At 43.1% G+C, this 17,607-nt stretch overlaps 1 protein-coding gene across 14 annotated transcripts in view; it reads right to left on the minus strand.

Moving 5' to 3' along the window:
* Positions 1-17,607, minus strand: part of FARP1 (FERM, ARH/RhoGEF and pleckstrin domain protein 1) — a 188,097-nt gene that overhangs the window by 5,295 nt on the left and 165,195 nt on the right. For all 14 annotated transcript variants that reach the window (XM_083437656.1, XM_083437664.1, XM_083437660.1 and 11 more), the window contains exons 17-24: positions 12,059-12,140; positions 9,384-9,621; positions 6,899-7,029; positions 5,498-5,566; positions 4,277-4,366; positions 3,218-3,300; positions 2,700-2,812; positions 1,399-1,562 (exon numbers count right to left, since the gene is read on the minus strand). In XM_083437656.1, coding sequence (XP_083293782.1) covers positions 1,399-1,562; positions 2,700-2,812; positions 3,218-3,300; positions 4,277-4,366; positions 5,498-5,566; positions 6,899-7,029; positions 9,384-9,621; positions 12,059-12,140 — 970 coding nt within the window. The remainder of the gene's footprint in view (positions 1-1,398; positions 1,563-2,699; positions 2,813-3,217; positions 3,301-4,276; positions 4,367-5,497; positions 5,567-6,898; positions 7,030-9,383; positions 9,622-12,058; positions 12,141-17,607) is intronic.

The following is a 17,607-nucleotide window of genomic DNA, read 5'->3' on the forward strand; positions in this document are numbered from 1 at the left end:
CCGCTGATCACTGATCAGTCCAGCAGGTAGGGAAGGACAGTCATTGACAGTGAGAGGATCTTCCACCACAAGAGAGAGAGAGATAGATAGAAAGAAAGGAAGGAAGGAAGGAGGGAGAGACACAGAAAGAAAGCATAAACTACGATACTGATGTGACATTACCCACAGACTTAAGAGACAGTATGACTGTGACTCTGCCTGCCAAGGGGCAGTTGCGGAAAGGAAGACAGATGTATAAAGAGTGGAATCTACTTCCAGGTTGCTCAATTGTTCATGCTGATCATTTAAACTCAAAATAAACGATGTTAATGCGTAGGGGGGAGCCTTAGCAATGCAGTCCTCTTAACATGTCCACTGAAGTACTCATTTAACTGAGTTCCAAGGAGATGCACTGCTAACTAGGTTTGTATAGAATTGCAGCCCAGGAGGCGAATTTTGTACCTGCACGATTTAGTTGATAGCTCTGGTGAATCAGTGTAGGTGCACTACAGCTAATCGGTAAATCTCCAAATGGTTGTTAGCCGCCCCATTACACAATACAGCTTAAAAGCAACCTAGAGGCATTCTTTCTGAGAATGGGTGTCTGCAGGTACCTTGAAGAAGCTAAACCAATTTATAGTTTACTTCAAGTTCCGTGTTATCCTTTCGTCTGGAACCAATTTTACTGAAGATTTATTCGCTTTACAAGAACTGTTTGCTCATTCTGCTATTTTCCAGGAACACCGAGGCAGTATTATCTTCAAGGAACTGACTTTCAAAAGGCTCATGATCTCTTCAAATAGTCTCTTCTAAAGAGCTGGAATTAATTGTGGAAGTTCCACAAGAAAGCTGAAATTAGCTGTCATTAAAATGCAATACTGTTGCGTGTATTCTGCATTTCAATGAGCTGAAGCATTTTGATTCAATAGCCAACTGATCTGTGTAAAATTGGTTTAGCTGTAGTCAAATACATCATCAAAAAACACACAGAGACTTCCTGTGATAGAGAGGACACAAGTGGAGGGAGGCAGATGAGACTGAGAAGAGGACACTTCAAGAATCCAAAGAGGGGGAGAAAAACAGCCTAAAATAAAGTTGCATTAAAATGCAGCAGCCAGAGTCAGAAACAACATCCTTTCCGAGATTAAAAACAAAACAGCAACAAAATGCTCAGAGGAAATACTATCTCAATATTTGGAAATTAAATTAGAACTGTGAAAAAATTCAGAGAGTTTACCAAAACGATTCATAATTTGCGAAAAAAGGAATTTGTTAAAATGAGGTTTAATATATAATTGAATGCCAACTCCCCAGAAACAAAGTTAGGCGATGATTGGATGTTGCTTCCTCTGAGGAGACGGAAAGGAAATTGTCCCTGAAGAACAGGGGCTGCAGACCAGGTTGTTTTGAGGCAGATACCTCCACAGCAACACTAAAGTCGACCATGGAAACGCTGGTATTTCTGTGCCAGCAGACGTGCACCGTCGTGTTGCCACGGTGAGGGGCCTGGCGTTCGAGGGAGGTGCGGGACGCATTGAGATCGTCTTCCGATTCCTGGTCTACAGTGGATTCCTCGGGGGATTCTATGAAACGCAGGGAGAAACCATCTCTTTTTTTCCCCCCTTGCAGAAGATACAAACTATGAAAACATTAAGCAAAAGGCTACTTCTGGTAAAGCTTAAAACTTTCCAAACCTGTGAAGTACAGTGGTACCTCTGGTTACGAACGCTTCTGGTTACGAACTCCGCTAACCCGGAAGTAGCTGCTCCTGGTTGCGAACTCTGCCCCAGGATGTGAACGGAAATTGCGTGCTAGAGGGGTGCGCGCAGCGCGAGACCCCATTAGCAAAAACGCGTCTCGGGATAAGAACCGTTTCAGCTGAAGAACGGTCCTCTGGAACAAATTAAGTTCGTAACCAGAGGTACCACTGTATTGGGGAAAGAAGTAGGTTTTAAAAAAATAAATTATGCCACAATCCAACATGGAATTTGTACGCTTCGTCTATTGCTTCTGTAGGCTCGAGCACACTTTTAATTCATTGTTGCACTGTGACCTCTGTAAGTCAAACAACTTTGCGTGCATTTTGTTCTCCTGACCCTCTTGAGCACAGCCTTGGAGGAGGAGAGGGGGAAAAGGTCACATTGTGCAGCAGGTCGCATTCCACTGGCCAGCAACTTAGTTGAATGTGTTCAAAGGTGCATTGCTACGCACACTTGCATAGTGGGGAGTATGCCCCACTGAACACAGCGGGATGTATTTGCAAGTGGAAAAACCATAGGATCTGGTTTTTGGGATAAGCTCACCCAATTCTGCATGGAAAGTTACACATTCTCAGTGGCATTGTTTTGGAGCACTTAATGGTACTTTAATGCAATCCTGTACATCTCACTTAGAAATAAGTCCTGTTGAGTTCAGTGGAGCTGGCTAGCAATATTAAGTAGGTATGGGATTGCAACCTAACTAGTTCCTTAACTTTCTTAAAATGCACCCTTGCTAGGGTTGCTGTAGCTGAATAAAAATAGCAATTCAAGGCACTGTAATATATATATATATTTCCCCCCCATGCATTCTATCTGAACTAAAGTCAACCAGGGAATAAAGGTAATGCTGATCTTTAAATGTGCAGTCAAAAGAATTATTTATAGCTACATTGTCATGCAGCAGACTTCCTACTACGTGGCTGTGTTTTCTGCAAACTGCAGCCTTAAGTCTGTACTTACTAGTGTCTGGTGGGCTGCCCCCTAGGAATTCAGGAGTTGGGCCATTACAATTCTCTGCCAAGTCAATAGCCATCTGTATGTCCTCAGTCCACTTGTCCATTTCCGTGCGGCTGCTAGGAACACGAAGGGAGATCTTGTTCATTTTACTGCAAGCAACTATGAGCTTCACAAGCTGGTCAGTTTTTTTTAGCTGAATGCAAGTTTTCAGCCTGTTTCCTTAAGCTACACCAGGCGTAGGCTAACTCGGCCCTCCAGCTGTTTTGGGACTACAACTCCCATCATCCCTGACCACTGGTCCTGTTAGCTAGGGATGATGGGAGTTGTAGTCCCCAAACAGCTGGAGGGCCTGGTTGGCCTATGCCTGAGCTACACTCTAAGAACACCCTAGTTTTAGTGTGTTCTCTTATGGTGAAAACAACTGATTACAAATGTATTTACAGTGAACTGTTGTTGTAGTAATAGTCTTCTTCTTTTGACAAGTTGCAAAAAAAAGAGAGCGCAAAGTGGAAATTACTTACCTTGCAGCCACAACAATGGACTGGTGTTGACCTCTCAGTGTGAAGCAGTGAGGAACTCCCCATTCATCTTCGCTCTCTTCAATCTGAGGATATGGACATACAGAGACCCTCACAAGACAGGAAAGGAGACAACGATCCGCAGAAATGTTAAGCTGCAGAATGCAGCACAGTTCTGCACTATATGAATAAATACGTGGACAGTTTTGTTTCTGGGAAAAAACTAAGGTTGAATTCCCATTGCAATGCTCAGGATAATCTGGCAAAAAATACAGGAGGATTGGAGTAAGCACTGTCTGGATGCCCTTCTGAGGCTACTAGCGATTCCTGTTAGCTTCACAATTCCAGCAGTACACGCTCGTTTCAATGTCAGCAAATGGGAGGAAATGCACAACGACTTGGGCATGGCCTACCTCTGGCATAGGCAAACTCTGCCCTCCAGATGTTTTGGGACTACAACTCCCATCATCCCTGACCACTGGTCCTGTTAGCTAGGGGTGATGGGAGTTGTAGTCTCAAAACATCTGGAGGGCAGAGTTTGCCTATGCCTGGCCTACCTCATCATGACCACAGGAAATATTGCATTTGGATTTTGAGCAAGTCTGCATGGATTCAGAATCATAACTAAAAACAATTCAAAAAAGGTAACTTGATGGATGTTTGTGTGCATCAAAATAGTATTAGCACACCCCTGGCAGCAGCGGTTATGTTTCAGTGGTGGGTGTCAAATGCAAAGTTTCTATTTTGAAAACTATTATTTTCCATGTTCCTAGGGAATCCTCTTGTTTAGGCTTTGGTTATCAACTGATTTCACATGGTTCTCAGCCAACAGAGCCACTGTGTTCCAACACAGAGTCTACAAATAAAGAAATGGCTATGATTTAACGCTGGACCATTTATTCCAGTCCCTTAGAACAGCACGCATGCATTCTCATTTCTAATTTGTCTCAAAAATTCCAGAAATGGCTTTCATTTCATATAAAGACAAAATAGTATCAATCACAACATAATGTGATTTGAGATGTCCAGCAGCTAACCGATCAATCCACAGCTCATACTTACCATCATACCATATAGCGGAAGCTGCCCGTGGACTTTGAATTGATTTGATGCTGTTAGGCCTCTGCTTGTGTACAGCAAGACATCGTTGAACTAAAAGGCAAACACAAGAAGGAACATAGCCTGGTTGAAAACAGGAGATTTAAAGGTTTGGTTCATAGGTCTAGCCATCTGGAGGAAGCACACAGAGCCTACAAATGTGCCCATCACTCTGTGTGAAATGTATATTGGATCATCAGTATATACCTGCAACCATCCCACTATTTATGCCCAGTGGGCCCACATTCCAGAGAACACACTATTTCAGCGGTCTGATCACATGATCCAACAGTGTGGGAAACACTTAGACTGTTGTCCCCATCCCTGGCATTCAATAGCCCAAATATATCTCAGTGTTTCATGATGTCTTAAGATCACAAAAGTAAGTCAATAAATCTTGAGAGACACAGGACGCAAAGGGAAGTTTCTTTTGCCATCCCTAAACATGGCTTGCTTTGCTTTTTAAGCTGCGTATTGGCAAGGTAGATTCTGGTATTTCAGGAGCTGGCTTTGTTCCATTCTTGAACCGGGTGCAGATCCTTCAAGTCATGCATCTGTGGCCTTCGGGACTCAAAGATGATGCACCAAAGGTTGAAAGTACCAGTTGATTTATTGTAGTATGTACTAGGTCACTAGTACACATTTATGCAAATAAAACAGGAAGACGAAAGGACGGGATAGCAGCCCAGTTCAGACATAGATCTTGTTTACAAATCACAGTAAGCCATGGTTAATGTTTTGCCATGATTCTTTCTTGCCCATTTGTGGGCTACCCATGCTGTTAAGACCACATTCATGAAAGACTATCTTACTTGGCTATGAGTGATCGCCAAAGAAGAGCTACCCATACTGAGGAAACAAAACATGATCCTTGGTTTACCATCATGTCTGAACCAGGGATCATGGCTTGTTTCACTCCCAAGAAAATAATATCTGCAGTCAAGGTTTGTTCTTGGCTTAGTGATCATGGTTTGTTGGGAGTGAAACCACCATCCTAATTTGAATGCAACTCTATGCCAGGGGCTGTGATTTGTTTCCCCTGTGTGTTAGTGTAGTGTTGTTTTCTTAGATTATTTTACAATTTGCATCAAGCTCCTTCTGTGAGCTTCTCCCTCCCCCCACCTTTTCCATCACTTGGCATTTATTGCACAGTTGTGTTTGATTACACACAAACATTCCACTTACCAGGAAGAACATCCGCTGTTGTAAGCCTTTTCCAGACAACTTACTAAGGCTACCCAGTCTAATAAACTCCTGTGCAGGAATGGAAACAAAACATGCCATGTCAGAGCAGTATTCAAACATCTGGCTGAAAGTCTGGGCTTAATTAATGTTGCATCACTCAATTTATTATGTTATGCCTGCCCACCCTGTTGTAATTCAGCTACACACAGGAGATATCCTCTAGGCCGCTTCTGGTGTTCTGCCCATAAGGCCTCGCTCTGTCATTGTGTCCGAAGTTATGAAATGGAAGTTGGGTGACACTTAGGAAATAGTCGGAGCTGGCTGCAGAGCAATGAGGTGGTAAGTGGGATTGTCTATCATGGTGGGCACTGAGCAAAAGGGGAAGGGGGGAATTAGAGGACAGGATGCAATTAAAAAATAAGAGCCATGGTAATGAGCAATAAACAGAACCCAGGAACAGAGTTATTACCGCGTAACGTCATTTAACTAAGTCAGAGGGGAACCAAACATCCCTTAATTCCTTCTGCACCTCCATGAGAGGCTGGCAATACAGGAAGGCTACACAGAGAGCCTTGTTGAGCAAATGCCAGCTCAATGTGGAAAGAAGTACAACTGGCTCGTCCTCAAAGTGTCCATTTATAGCAGGCTGCTTCCGCATGTAGCTCTCAGCAGCAACGGCACAAAGACAGGATGTGGAACAGGAATCATCACATGAAAAATATATTTTACAATGCAAGAGCTTAGATCTCCTAGGGTGATGGCATACACTGATGGTCTACCGAGAATCACAGCTCTTGGTACAGAATCCACCTATGGTGCATTTATTTTCCTAGAACAATTGATGCAGAATGTACCCTCCTTTACCAGCGCAGGTACCTGGAGCTCCAATTCTGACTGCCAAGTCACCTGCCTCCAACATAGGCAATCTTTGTATTTTGTTTGTTTCTGGGAAGTAGTGTTTTGAAGCAGTGCGTGGAGCAAGGGGCTGAGAAACAGGATCCTTTTATGCATTAATCAAATGAAGGGGGCGATGTGTACAAAGGAGTCCTGTAGTGCTAAGGTAAGAGAAATGCCTTTTACTGTCCAAGAGCAGACAGGATTTATCCTATTCCTTAATGCTGTGGTACCAATGTGTTAAGATAAAGAGATCAGCCTTTGCCTGCTTTTTCAGAGGAAAAGGGCAAGGGTAAGGAGGCCTGCCCCCCTTGCTTCTCACCCCTTTGGTTTAACATCCTCCTTTTTTGGCAGAACCACATTCAACAAGACATTCCAAGCTCATAAAAGGAGTGTAACAACTTTCAAGTCACTTCTCATTCACCCCAATTAGAGTATTTTTAAAACACGCCCCCCCCCCCAAAAAAAAAACAGGGATAGGCTCCCAAATGTTGTTCTGTCACTTACCCTTCCTGGGATCACCAGATTGTCAATACCTATCAAATCTTTCTTCAACTCATGCAACTTCTGGAAATTTTCCATCTTCAGCATACTGCTGTGAAGCTGAGCGACCGCTTCTGAAATCTCTGCCAGAGCAGCTGCGAAATGAAACACAGAAGAAGGTAGCAGATGAACTACCTGGGCTGGAGCTGAATTCCAGGGGTCTCCCTCTGCCAAATGCCTCAAGAACCACACGTAATAGGCACTACGACTTATACTGGGAAGGAGAGAAGCAAGGTTCGTGCAATGCAATAATGCACCTGGGGAGCCAAATTGTTCCTTTTGCAGGTGCATTTGCAACCTCGCTGATGCCTTGCTGAGAGGTCCTTCCTGGGAAGCCGCAGCAGGGAAGGGAGGTCCTACAAGGGCCGTCACTCCACCGACCATGACTGCACGCAAGATCCGATGTTACGGCTCCGGGGGCAGATTTAGTCTTGCCAGGTCTTCACTCAGGGATGATGCACTTTTGTTTTCAAAAGTGCCAAAGCAAGGAAACAGTAGGCAATGGTGGGGCCTCCTAATTCTCATCCACCATTCCCTTTGCCCACCCATTTCTCTCGGTGACTGATTCCCCTGCCCCTGCTTAGTAGGTGAGCCAGGAGGTGGCAAAGGTAAAGGACCCCTGGATGGTTAAGTCCAGTCAAAGGTGACTATGGGGTTGCGGCACTCATCTCACTTTCTAGGCCGAGGGAGCCGGTGTTTGTCCACAGACAGCTTTCCGGGTCATGTGGCCAGCACGACTAAACCGCTTCTGGCGCAACAGGACACTGACGGAAACCAGAGTGCACAGAAACGCCATTTACCTTCCTGCCACAGTGGTACCTATTTATCTACATGCTTTTGAACTGCTAGGTTGGCAGGAGCTGAGACAGAACAACGGGCGCTCACCCTGTTGCAGGGATTTGAACCATCGACCTTCTGATCGGCAAGCCTAAGAGGCTCAGTGGTTTAGACCACAGCGCCAACCGCCAGGCCTGCCACTGGTGTAGGGAGCATGGCATGAGTTCCAGCAGTCTCCATCTCGGGCCGAAAACTTAGCAACCCACAAGTGCTAATGTAAATAATTTCAGGTTCTACTTTAGCTGTACTTGCCCCATTGGTCTGTATAAACACATTTAAGTATTATATAGGCTAATAACAAGTGCAACATTTTGTTATAAGATTCTCTTGTCTCCTTTTATTACACTGGGATTCTTTCAAGGATAGTTATTTCTGATTTAAAAAAATGGTTCCCCTGGGTTTCAAGATAATTAAATAATCTTAGTCTTCCATCAATTGATTTTTTAAGCTTGTGGGTCTGCAATTCACATAACTTTAGTGCACACATTTCCTTGTTTTAAAGCACCTTTCATGCAGTATTTTGGGCATGTTTCAATATCAGGCATTTTTGCTTCTCTATTCTGTATTTAAAACCACACATTTCAGCTACCTTTTACACTCACTGGTCATCACATTATTCTGGATGGCTGCCCAGAAATGTCATAAGAAGCTTGAAAGATTGAAATGCTAATGCCCATAAACAATGATTGTGTTGTGTTTGTCTGTATTTTTAAATCTCTCTCTAGAGGCTCTGCCTAAGGAACCTATTGGAGTGCCATGACTTCCAGTGCATCGTTACTTACAATGAAGCCCAAGGGATAACCCTGTTGTAGTGAAATATAAATTATTAAGCATTCCCACCCTCATTTCAGCATTCTGCACAATTGTTCAGTTGTTTGTGAAATGGGCTCGTATGGGAGAGTTGGGCTGAAATCCTATACCTATTTATCCAAGCTCCACTGAACTCACAGCATTTCAGAGAGATATGCCTGGATCACTCTGTTAAGGACCCAACTATGCATTACACAAAAATGCATATAACTAAACTCCACCTCTCCTTTTCTCAAGAAGCAGCTTCTGCAGAAGCCAATTTCATAGAATCATAGAGTTCTGGTCCAACCCCCTGCAATGCAGGAATATCAGAGAAAGCATCCGTGACAGATGGCCATCCAACCTCTGCTTAAAAACCTCCAAGGAATGAGAGTCCACAACCTCCCAAGGGAGACCATTCCACCGTCCGGCAGCTCGTAAGTTTTTTTCTGATGTTTAGTCGGAACCTCGAAGCCATTGGTTCGAGTCCTACCCTCCAGAGCAGGAGAAAACAAGCTTGTTCCTTCTTCCATATGACAACCCTTGAGATATTTGAAGGTTGCTATCGTATCTCCTCCGAGTCTCCTCTTTTCCAGGCTAAACATACCCAACATGCCTTAGATTGGTGACACAGCACAGCAGGTTACTGCTTAATCCCACCCCCTCTTTCTACTCTAGATCACCTTCTCCTAAAGCCACAGAATAAAAAATAAATAAAGGGATGTCGGGATTCAGTTACACACATCTGCATGCAATACGTCCTCAGGAGCTAAGAGGTATGGATCTGCTAATTGAGGGAGATTTCCTCCAATACTCAACTCACCTCTAGAGTCCCTGAAGTCCACATGATTCGGTGGATAATGTTTACAGAGCCTTTCCATTATCTGCTTGTAGTGCATAAGTCTGTGCAGAGGCCTGAGAAGGAAGGTGTTGAGGGGTAGATAACAGACTTTCTGCAACTCAAAGTCTCTGCATAAGGTTTCCAGCTTTCGAGAATTCTTGATCCCATTCTCCAGCTCAACCAGGACCTCGGTGTGCTTCCGCAAATGAACCGTCAGTTGCTAGAGAGAGAAAGGGGGGTGGGGGAGAGATGTAGTCATTATTTAGTACATATTTAACTCTGCATCTTCAGCACAAAGGCATATAGTAAAAAGCTACTAACATGGCATAACTATGAAATCAAATGCAACACAATGCAATGTCACAAGAAGATAATGCACAGTAGAGGCAAACACATATAATAACAACACTGCTTCCACAGTGGCTTAAAAGGGTTTACAAGGCCAGGAGAATAGAAAGATCTTTGCTTGAAACAAGGTCAGAGTTGTTTGAGGTGGGGTGCCACAAAAACTCTGTCCCTGGTTGCCATGTGCTTTAGCTCAAAAGGTGAAAGTACCTGGAAGAACGTCTCGGACAGTGATCTCAGGAACTAGGTAGACTGGCAATAAACTGCATGGGAGATTGAAAAGGAGTAGCGCCATGTTGTTGCCATACTGAATAACACTACTACTTCTTTCTTGTTTTCATGCCGGCAATGTAAAGGGTTTAGACCAGGGATAGGGAACTTGTAGCTCTTCAAGTGGTACTGGATTCGCAACACCCATCAGCCCCAGACCGTGCAGGCAATGGGCAGGGTTAACGGGAGCTGTGGTCCAGCAGCAGATGAGGAACCACAGGTTCATTACCTCTGATTGACACCACGGATATCTTAGGGAACTCCTAGCTCTACATCAGTCTTCTTCTGCTTGGTACAAATCCAATGAGTTTCTGCTCTGAGTGCCTTCAAAGATCTGCCTGGTCACTTCTCTGTTGTGACATCCTCCCTATGAAATGCTCAGTGTCCCAACAACACTCACTTTCGGAAAGGCTGTGAGGAACTTGAGCCCAAACATCTCTGACCATCTTGGACAATGGTTTGGAGATGCTTTGTGGAATTTTCCCCAACCTCTGAGATGGGCAGCTTTTGAATAATACACTTACCATGTGGAGGTTATTACAGCAGCAAACACATGGGGTTGTAATGTTCAAATTAAATGTTATGGTCAGCCTTGGAAAAACAGTTTTGTACGCCCTGTGTGCTATCCATTAGCAAAGGCTAAGGAGAGCTTGGAGTGTCACGGATAAAAGAGCATTCCACAAACTGATGGAGTAAGCCCAGACATGAATATTGCCTCAGTAGCTTTTCCCATCCAGTTAACTTCCTTGTGGTTGGAGTTGGATGCTGCTCAAGTATCCTCCAAACCTACTTACTGCCATGCATGTGTGGACCAGAAGCACAAACAAATGGTGCTTTCGTATAAAGATCTTGGGTTCTGCATCTCAAAAAACTGACCCTTATGATGCCACTTCCAAACCAGCTTTGAACTGGTGATCCTATGCTTCTACTTACAGGAAAACTTACCCCTGTGTGTTTGAAAACCTTATGGCAAAAAGGTGACCTACAAATTTTAATAACTATTGTTTCTATAATGACTTGGGCTTTAGACAACCCATAGTTTTCAGCTGCAGAAGCTCCACTCTAATTGCTCAGAAATTCATTGGCTTGTTTTTGTTCCAGTGAGCAATTGCAGCACAAATCACAATTTTTTATTGCTTAGCCAATCATACAACGGTACAATAAAAAAAAATACGATGAAAGGCACAATCCACTGAAAGATCCAATATCTTTTACAATTATCATGTTGATAAAAACTATAAACACTTACTACAAAAAATGATCATATCCTTTTACAATGTAGGGGGTTCACAGTCCCCTACTATTTCACCTTCTTCATCCACCTTCATTATTCTAAATCATGCTGGCGATCCATCATAGGGGATTTGGCCCAGAACTGGGAAGCTAGCTAAGTCTAATATGGTCTTAGGGGTCTGATTTGTCACCAAGAAGACCAAAACGTCTTCTCCTACTCAACCCTTTTTGCCTTCCAATCACTTTGCTATGCTTTTATGTCTAAGACAATCACCGTATTTTTCGCTCTATAAGACGCACCAGACCACAAGATGCACCTAGTTTTTGGAGGAGGAAAACAAACAAACAAACAAAATATTCTGAATCTCAGAAGCCAGAACAGCAAGAGGGATCGCTGCACAGTGAAAGCAGCAATCCCTCTTGCTGTTCTGGCTTCTGGGATAGTTGCGCAGCCTGTATTCGCTCCATAAGACGCACACACATTTCCCCTTACTTTTTAGGAGGGAAAAAGTGAGTCTTATAGAGCAAAAAATACGGTATATTGACCGTACTGCATCCATTGTATGTTCCAGCTCTTCCATGGCTGGTTGTTCACACTGACACTAGCCGTGTCTACTTGAGCCAGCTAGACATAACTGTAGAAGGGAACCTATTAAGTTTTTCCAAGAAATACAGCAGGGACTGTGTGATGTTGTTGTTCAAAAAGAGAGCAAGCAAGCAAGGCTGTATGAACGCCTGTGTGTGCATGCATGCATAAACTGGTCCCATATGATCCACACTAGGGTTTGAAGGCTGTGCATAATTCATACCTTCATATTCTGGATGTTCTTCAGCATAACGTCCCCAATTCTTTGGTAATCTCCTTTCAAGTGGGCATTAGAGCGGCCTTCCCTGCCAACAACAGAATTATCCCATGTCAGTCAAGCATTATAACCGTATCATCACTCAAAGAGAAAAAGGATTTTCTACATTAAAAACATAATAAAACCCCCAAGATTGCTCTGTGCTGCCATTTAAGAGTCTTATTAATGTGCTGTTAATTCCCACACGAGGTACATTCTTCCTTTGCAACAGCTTGCGTTTCTGACAGTGCCAAGGCCATGAACTTTGCAAACCTACAAAGTTTTGAAGACAAAAGGGCAAATGCATCGTTTTGAAAGCTACAAAGGCTGACAACTGGAGGGGGGTGGAAAAAGAAATGCTGGGATAGTAACAGAAAGGAAATTTACCACACAGTGGGAAAACACACACAAATTTGCCAAATACTTGTAATGGTCGATTCAAAAGTTCCAGCCCACAGTATCCTGGGATAGACTTAAAGGGTGCTAATTGAAACCCTTGTCTCCTTGGACTGAGCTGGAAATGAATCAACTTGATCCCCCTGCCAAACTAGAAAACAAGTTAATAAATCCCCCCAAGGCAATCCAAGTGACTAGTGCAACCATTCATTTTACTTCTTGCGTGAATGGGAGAGCATACCCTCCAACATTTCTCCTATGAAAATAAGGATGTTCTCTTCCATAATAATATTTTTTCTTATTTATACCCCACCCATCTGACTGGGTTCCTCAGCTACTCTGTGTGGCTTACAACATACATAAAAACATAACAAAACATTAAAAAACTTCCCTATACAGTGGTACCTCGGGTTACATACGCTTCAGGTTACAGACTCCGCTAACCCAGAAATAGTACCTCGGGTTAAGAACTTTTCTTCAGGATGAGAACAGAAATCATGCTCCGGCAGCAGCGTGGCGGCGGCGGGAGGCCCCATTAGCTAAAGTGGTGCTTCAGGTTAAGAAGAGTTTCAGGTTAAAAACGGACCTCTGGAACGAATTAAGTTCTTAACCCGAGGTACCACTGTACAAGAATGCCTTTAGATGTCTTCTAAATATTATGTAGTTACTTGTCTTCTTGGTTTGGGAGCCACATAACTGCGTACCCTCCAAGATTTCTCTGATGAAAATAGGGACATCCTAAGGAGAAGCAGGACATTCTGGGATCAAATCGGAAACCGGGATGGCTTCTGTAAATCGGGGACGGTCCCTGGAAAATAGGGAGGCTCAGAGGGTCTAGGAGAGACCCTTGGAGGGTCTAGAATACCCTTATCCACTGCCCTGATATGTTCCTCTGCAGCGGAACAGCACTGCGCCTTGGGTCTCTTTCCAAAGGCTGCTGTTCTATCACCTCTGGTGTGCAACAGATCATGTTAGGACAATGGAGAGAGGAAAAGAGGGGGAATTTCCGTTCTCACATGCCGATAAGCAAGGGATGGGGTTTGGTGGTTGGCAGCAAGTGGTAAGGCAGGAAAGCACCTATCACCTGCCTGGATCTAAGCCAGAAAAACTTATGGATTCCACCTCACCAGGGATTCCTAAAAGTCTGACTCTACTTTGAGGTGCACTGCTATAAACCTTGGAAATTAAGTCTGAACTTCTATAGATGAAACTGATGGGAATGCACCCTGACAGCTCCAGATCAGAGTGCAGACTTTAGTTTGTGTATCACAGTACAGTGGTACCTCAGGTTAAGTACTTAATTTGTTCCGGAGGTCCGTTCTTAACCTGAAGCACCACTTTAGCTAATGGGGCCTCCTGCTGCCGCCGTTGCACGATTTCTGTTCTCATCCTGAAGTAAAGTTCTTAACCTGAAGCGCTATTTCTGGGTTAGCGGAGTCTGTAATCTGAAGCATATGTAGCCTGAAGTGTATGCAACTCGAGGTACCACTGTATATTGTGCAAGCCTTTACTTTCAGGCACTTAAAAAAATAAATAAATTTGGTTCCTTCTCCACTGGAGATATTTAGAATCTCCATTCACTCAGTATTTGAAAAAGCTGAAGCAAAGTTGTTTGTCGTGTGGCATTCGGAGTGGGGCAGGGAGAGGTTGCTGTTCAATAAACAGTGGGCCCTAAGCTCCCTTGGGCGCAAAGAACTGTGTACTTCTCCGGATCCAGTTCGATTTAGTTCCTGCTCATTTCAACAGGGCCACTTTCCAAATAAGCATTCTTATGATTGTGGAGCAGACAAAGCTTCCTGAATCCACAACGCTTTAAGATAAAAAGAATAATGCTATTGAGACAATTCTTCTGGGTGAGCATGCATTTGCATTCAGCATCCTTATTACATAGGCCTCTTGTGTATTATTTTCTAGCTCAAGAAGCGTAAGAGGAAAAACAAATACTGCAGAGAGAATCAACCACTGAATTATGTCTGCCCAACAAGAATTTTTAAAGAGTTTCCAAAAGAGGATGCTAAACTATTTCATATTAGTGGACCAGTGAACGCAGACTTCTGTATCTTACATTTTATTATTATATTATACCCCAGACTGCTGCATCTTCTAGCTTTATCGTCAAATGCTCTCAGACCTCAATATGAAGAACAAAGCTAAAAAAAAAAAAAAATTCTACCAGTTTGTGCTACAAGAAAGACATGAATATTGCATGATTTTCTTTTTAAAAATGTAATGAATGTCACAAGCTTGGCATTTGCTTCAGTATAAACCTATGAGGTGGAGCTGCCTATGGAAGTGTGCGCAATTGCCAGGAGAGGCTAGCCTGACCTCAGGGTGGGTGGATCTGTCTCTTTCTAATCCATGTCACTTTGGAATATGTTCATTCATAAGTCTGTCACACCCTGTTTCAGCATAAGTGGGATTTTAAGAATGATCTGGTTCACACCTTCCAGACTAATGTGCAGATCTGAGCAACACGGTTATCCTTCAGAATTAGCACCTCCCCAAATTCTGTGAGGTAGATTTTCAGCTCAAGAAAGTGTTATGATTCATTAAAATGCATGTATTTCTTAGATTAAATGCAGTTCTGACAGAAAATATATTTAGAGATGCAAATTTTGTGAGAAAAAATGTTTAAAATGATGTATGGAATTCAGCTAGGTTTTATACAGAGCAGACCCACTGAAATTAATAAAATATGTCTGTCAATTCCGGTGGGTCTACTATGAGCAATACTTAGTTGAATACACCCTTATTTTCTCTACCAACATTATTGCCACGGACATTATCCCTGACTCTGCCGAAGGATATTCTACTCAAATAGAAGCATAAAATGGTGCTACTACTGCGAAAAAAGAAGGTAAAATTTAATTTTTATCAAAAAGTAGTATAAAAGGCCCCACAGTGGGACCCAAAACCAACAAAAAATTATGATGCTATAAGAAATATAGCAACATATTGTAATTTGCCTGTGAGCACTAGAAGCTATGCTTTACAGCAATAATTCCACTCTCCACTTATCGGCATCTCAATATTCAATGCTAATTTTATTACACTGGGAGAGCAGTAAAGAATAAATACCTGTATTGACTTCTTTTTTTTTGCTAAGGAAAAAAAATCTTAAGCTGGTCCTATAGAAATCAACATAAAGCTTAGCCAGAAATTAAGCTTTGAATATAAGGAGCATTCAGATTTTGGGAAAAGCTCTGAGCAGCTGTACATATAAGAATGATGATGTGACCATTCAGATGCAGCAAAGGTCATTTTAACACTACACACCTTTGCTGCGACTGAATCGATTTCCTAGTTTTACTCTGAGTGCAAGTAGGCCGCCTGCTGAGGTCAGAGGGAAGGAGAAATTGTTGCATGCTGACATGCTGAAGTAATTCTGCCTCTTGGTCTCCTTGACTGCACGACTATACCCAAAGGTTGCATTAGTTCAAACAATGGCTCAAAAGGGTAATGCGTTCCAAACTACAATAAGGAAAAACAAAATCTAATTTACACACAGCCCCTTCAAAACAGAAGGCAGTCCTGAAATAACATGCAGAATGACTGAATTATGGCATTTTTCCTGGTAAGGGAATATCGCTCTTGTCCTGACATGAAAATGGAGACCAGAACAGAAAAAGGATAAAGCCCAAGGCAAAACATCTGATCACCACTTGTTGCTATAGCCGATAGGAAGCCATAAGGATTTTGCATCATCTTTACAAGAAAACTGATCTCCAAACACAGGAAGAAGACAGATGAAGCAGAGGGGATCAAAGATGATAAAAACCCAATAATTGTTTTTACAACCTAGGAATTCTTTTAACTACCTTCTTTAATCAACTCAGATTTCAGAAACCAATCTTCATCAAATGGGCCTCTGAGATAAAATAAGCAAGATGAAATATAGCGGCTGGGCATCTGCAGGAAGAATACTAGCTTACTGTTACTATTTCTTGTGCTGACACCCAGCTGTTCCTCCAAGGCGCTCAGAGTTACTTGCACACATGGTGCCCAGCTGACCTCTCATTCAATTGGCACCAAGAGCCAGACATTTTAGCTTTGATGCCTTCAAGACCACTCTTCCGAGTTTATTTTACAGGTTTTTTTTGGGGGGGGGGACGCGAGTGGCACTGTGGGTTAAACCACAGAGCCTAGGACTTGCCGATCAGAAGGTCGGCGGTTCAAATCCCTGCGACGGGGTGAGCTCCTGTCGTTCAGTCCCTGCTCCTGCCCACCTAGCAGTTCGAAAGCACATCAAAGTGCAAGTAGATAAATAGGTACCACTCCGGCAGGAAGGTAAACGGCATTTCCGTGCGCTGCTCTGGTTCGCCAGAGGTGGCTTAGTCATGCTGGCCACATGACCCGGAAGCTGTATGCCGGCTCCCTCGGCCAATAAAGCGAGATGAGCACCGCAACCCTAGAGTTGTCCACGACTAGACCTAATGGTCAGGGGTCCCTTTACCTTTACTAAGGACTACTGAGTTAACGTGGTATCCAGCGCCCAGGTAAAAGTGCTCTAAGTACCGCCGTATTATGACTTTAACATGCTCTGAAGCGAGAGCACAAAGTGTACCTGATTGTTAAAGTGAGAAATGCTTATTCCAGGTTATTGATGTTTTTGGTGAATATAGTTAACTCCAAGAGAAGTTCACTTGCATCACAGTCTTGCACATGTCTACTCATACACAAGTCCAACTGAGTTTATTATTTATTTGCTTACTGGGGGGAAAGGAAGTACATTTTCTTTGATTTCTATGTTTTAATGTATGAGGACATAACAACAATAATTTGTTCCTTAGCAGGTCTTTAAAATTAGGCAAATGCAACCTCAGATGAACAACAACACATTGGCATGTAACACTGTGGCAGGAAGAATCAGCTGCACAGATATAAGATGGGGGACACCTGGCTTGCAAGTAATACGTGTGAAAAGGACCTAGGGGTCTTAGTAGACCACAGGCTTAACATGAGTCATCTGTGTGATGCAGCAGCAAAGAAGAGTTAATGTTCTTCTAGGCTGTATCAACAGAAGTATAGTGCTCCAATCAAGGGAAGTAATAGTACTGCTTTATTCAGCCTTGGTCAGACCACACCTGGAATCCAGCGTCCAGTTCTGGGCACCAAAATTT

Source organism: Podarcis tiliguerta, assembly GCF_965153285.1.
Source record: "Podarcis tiliguerta genome assembly, chromosome: 4".
Lineage (NCBI taxonomy): Eukaryota > Metazoa > Chordata > Lepidosauria > Squamata > Lacertidae > Podarcis > Podarcis tiliguerta.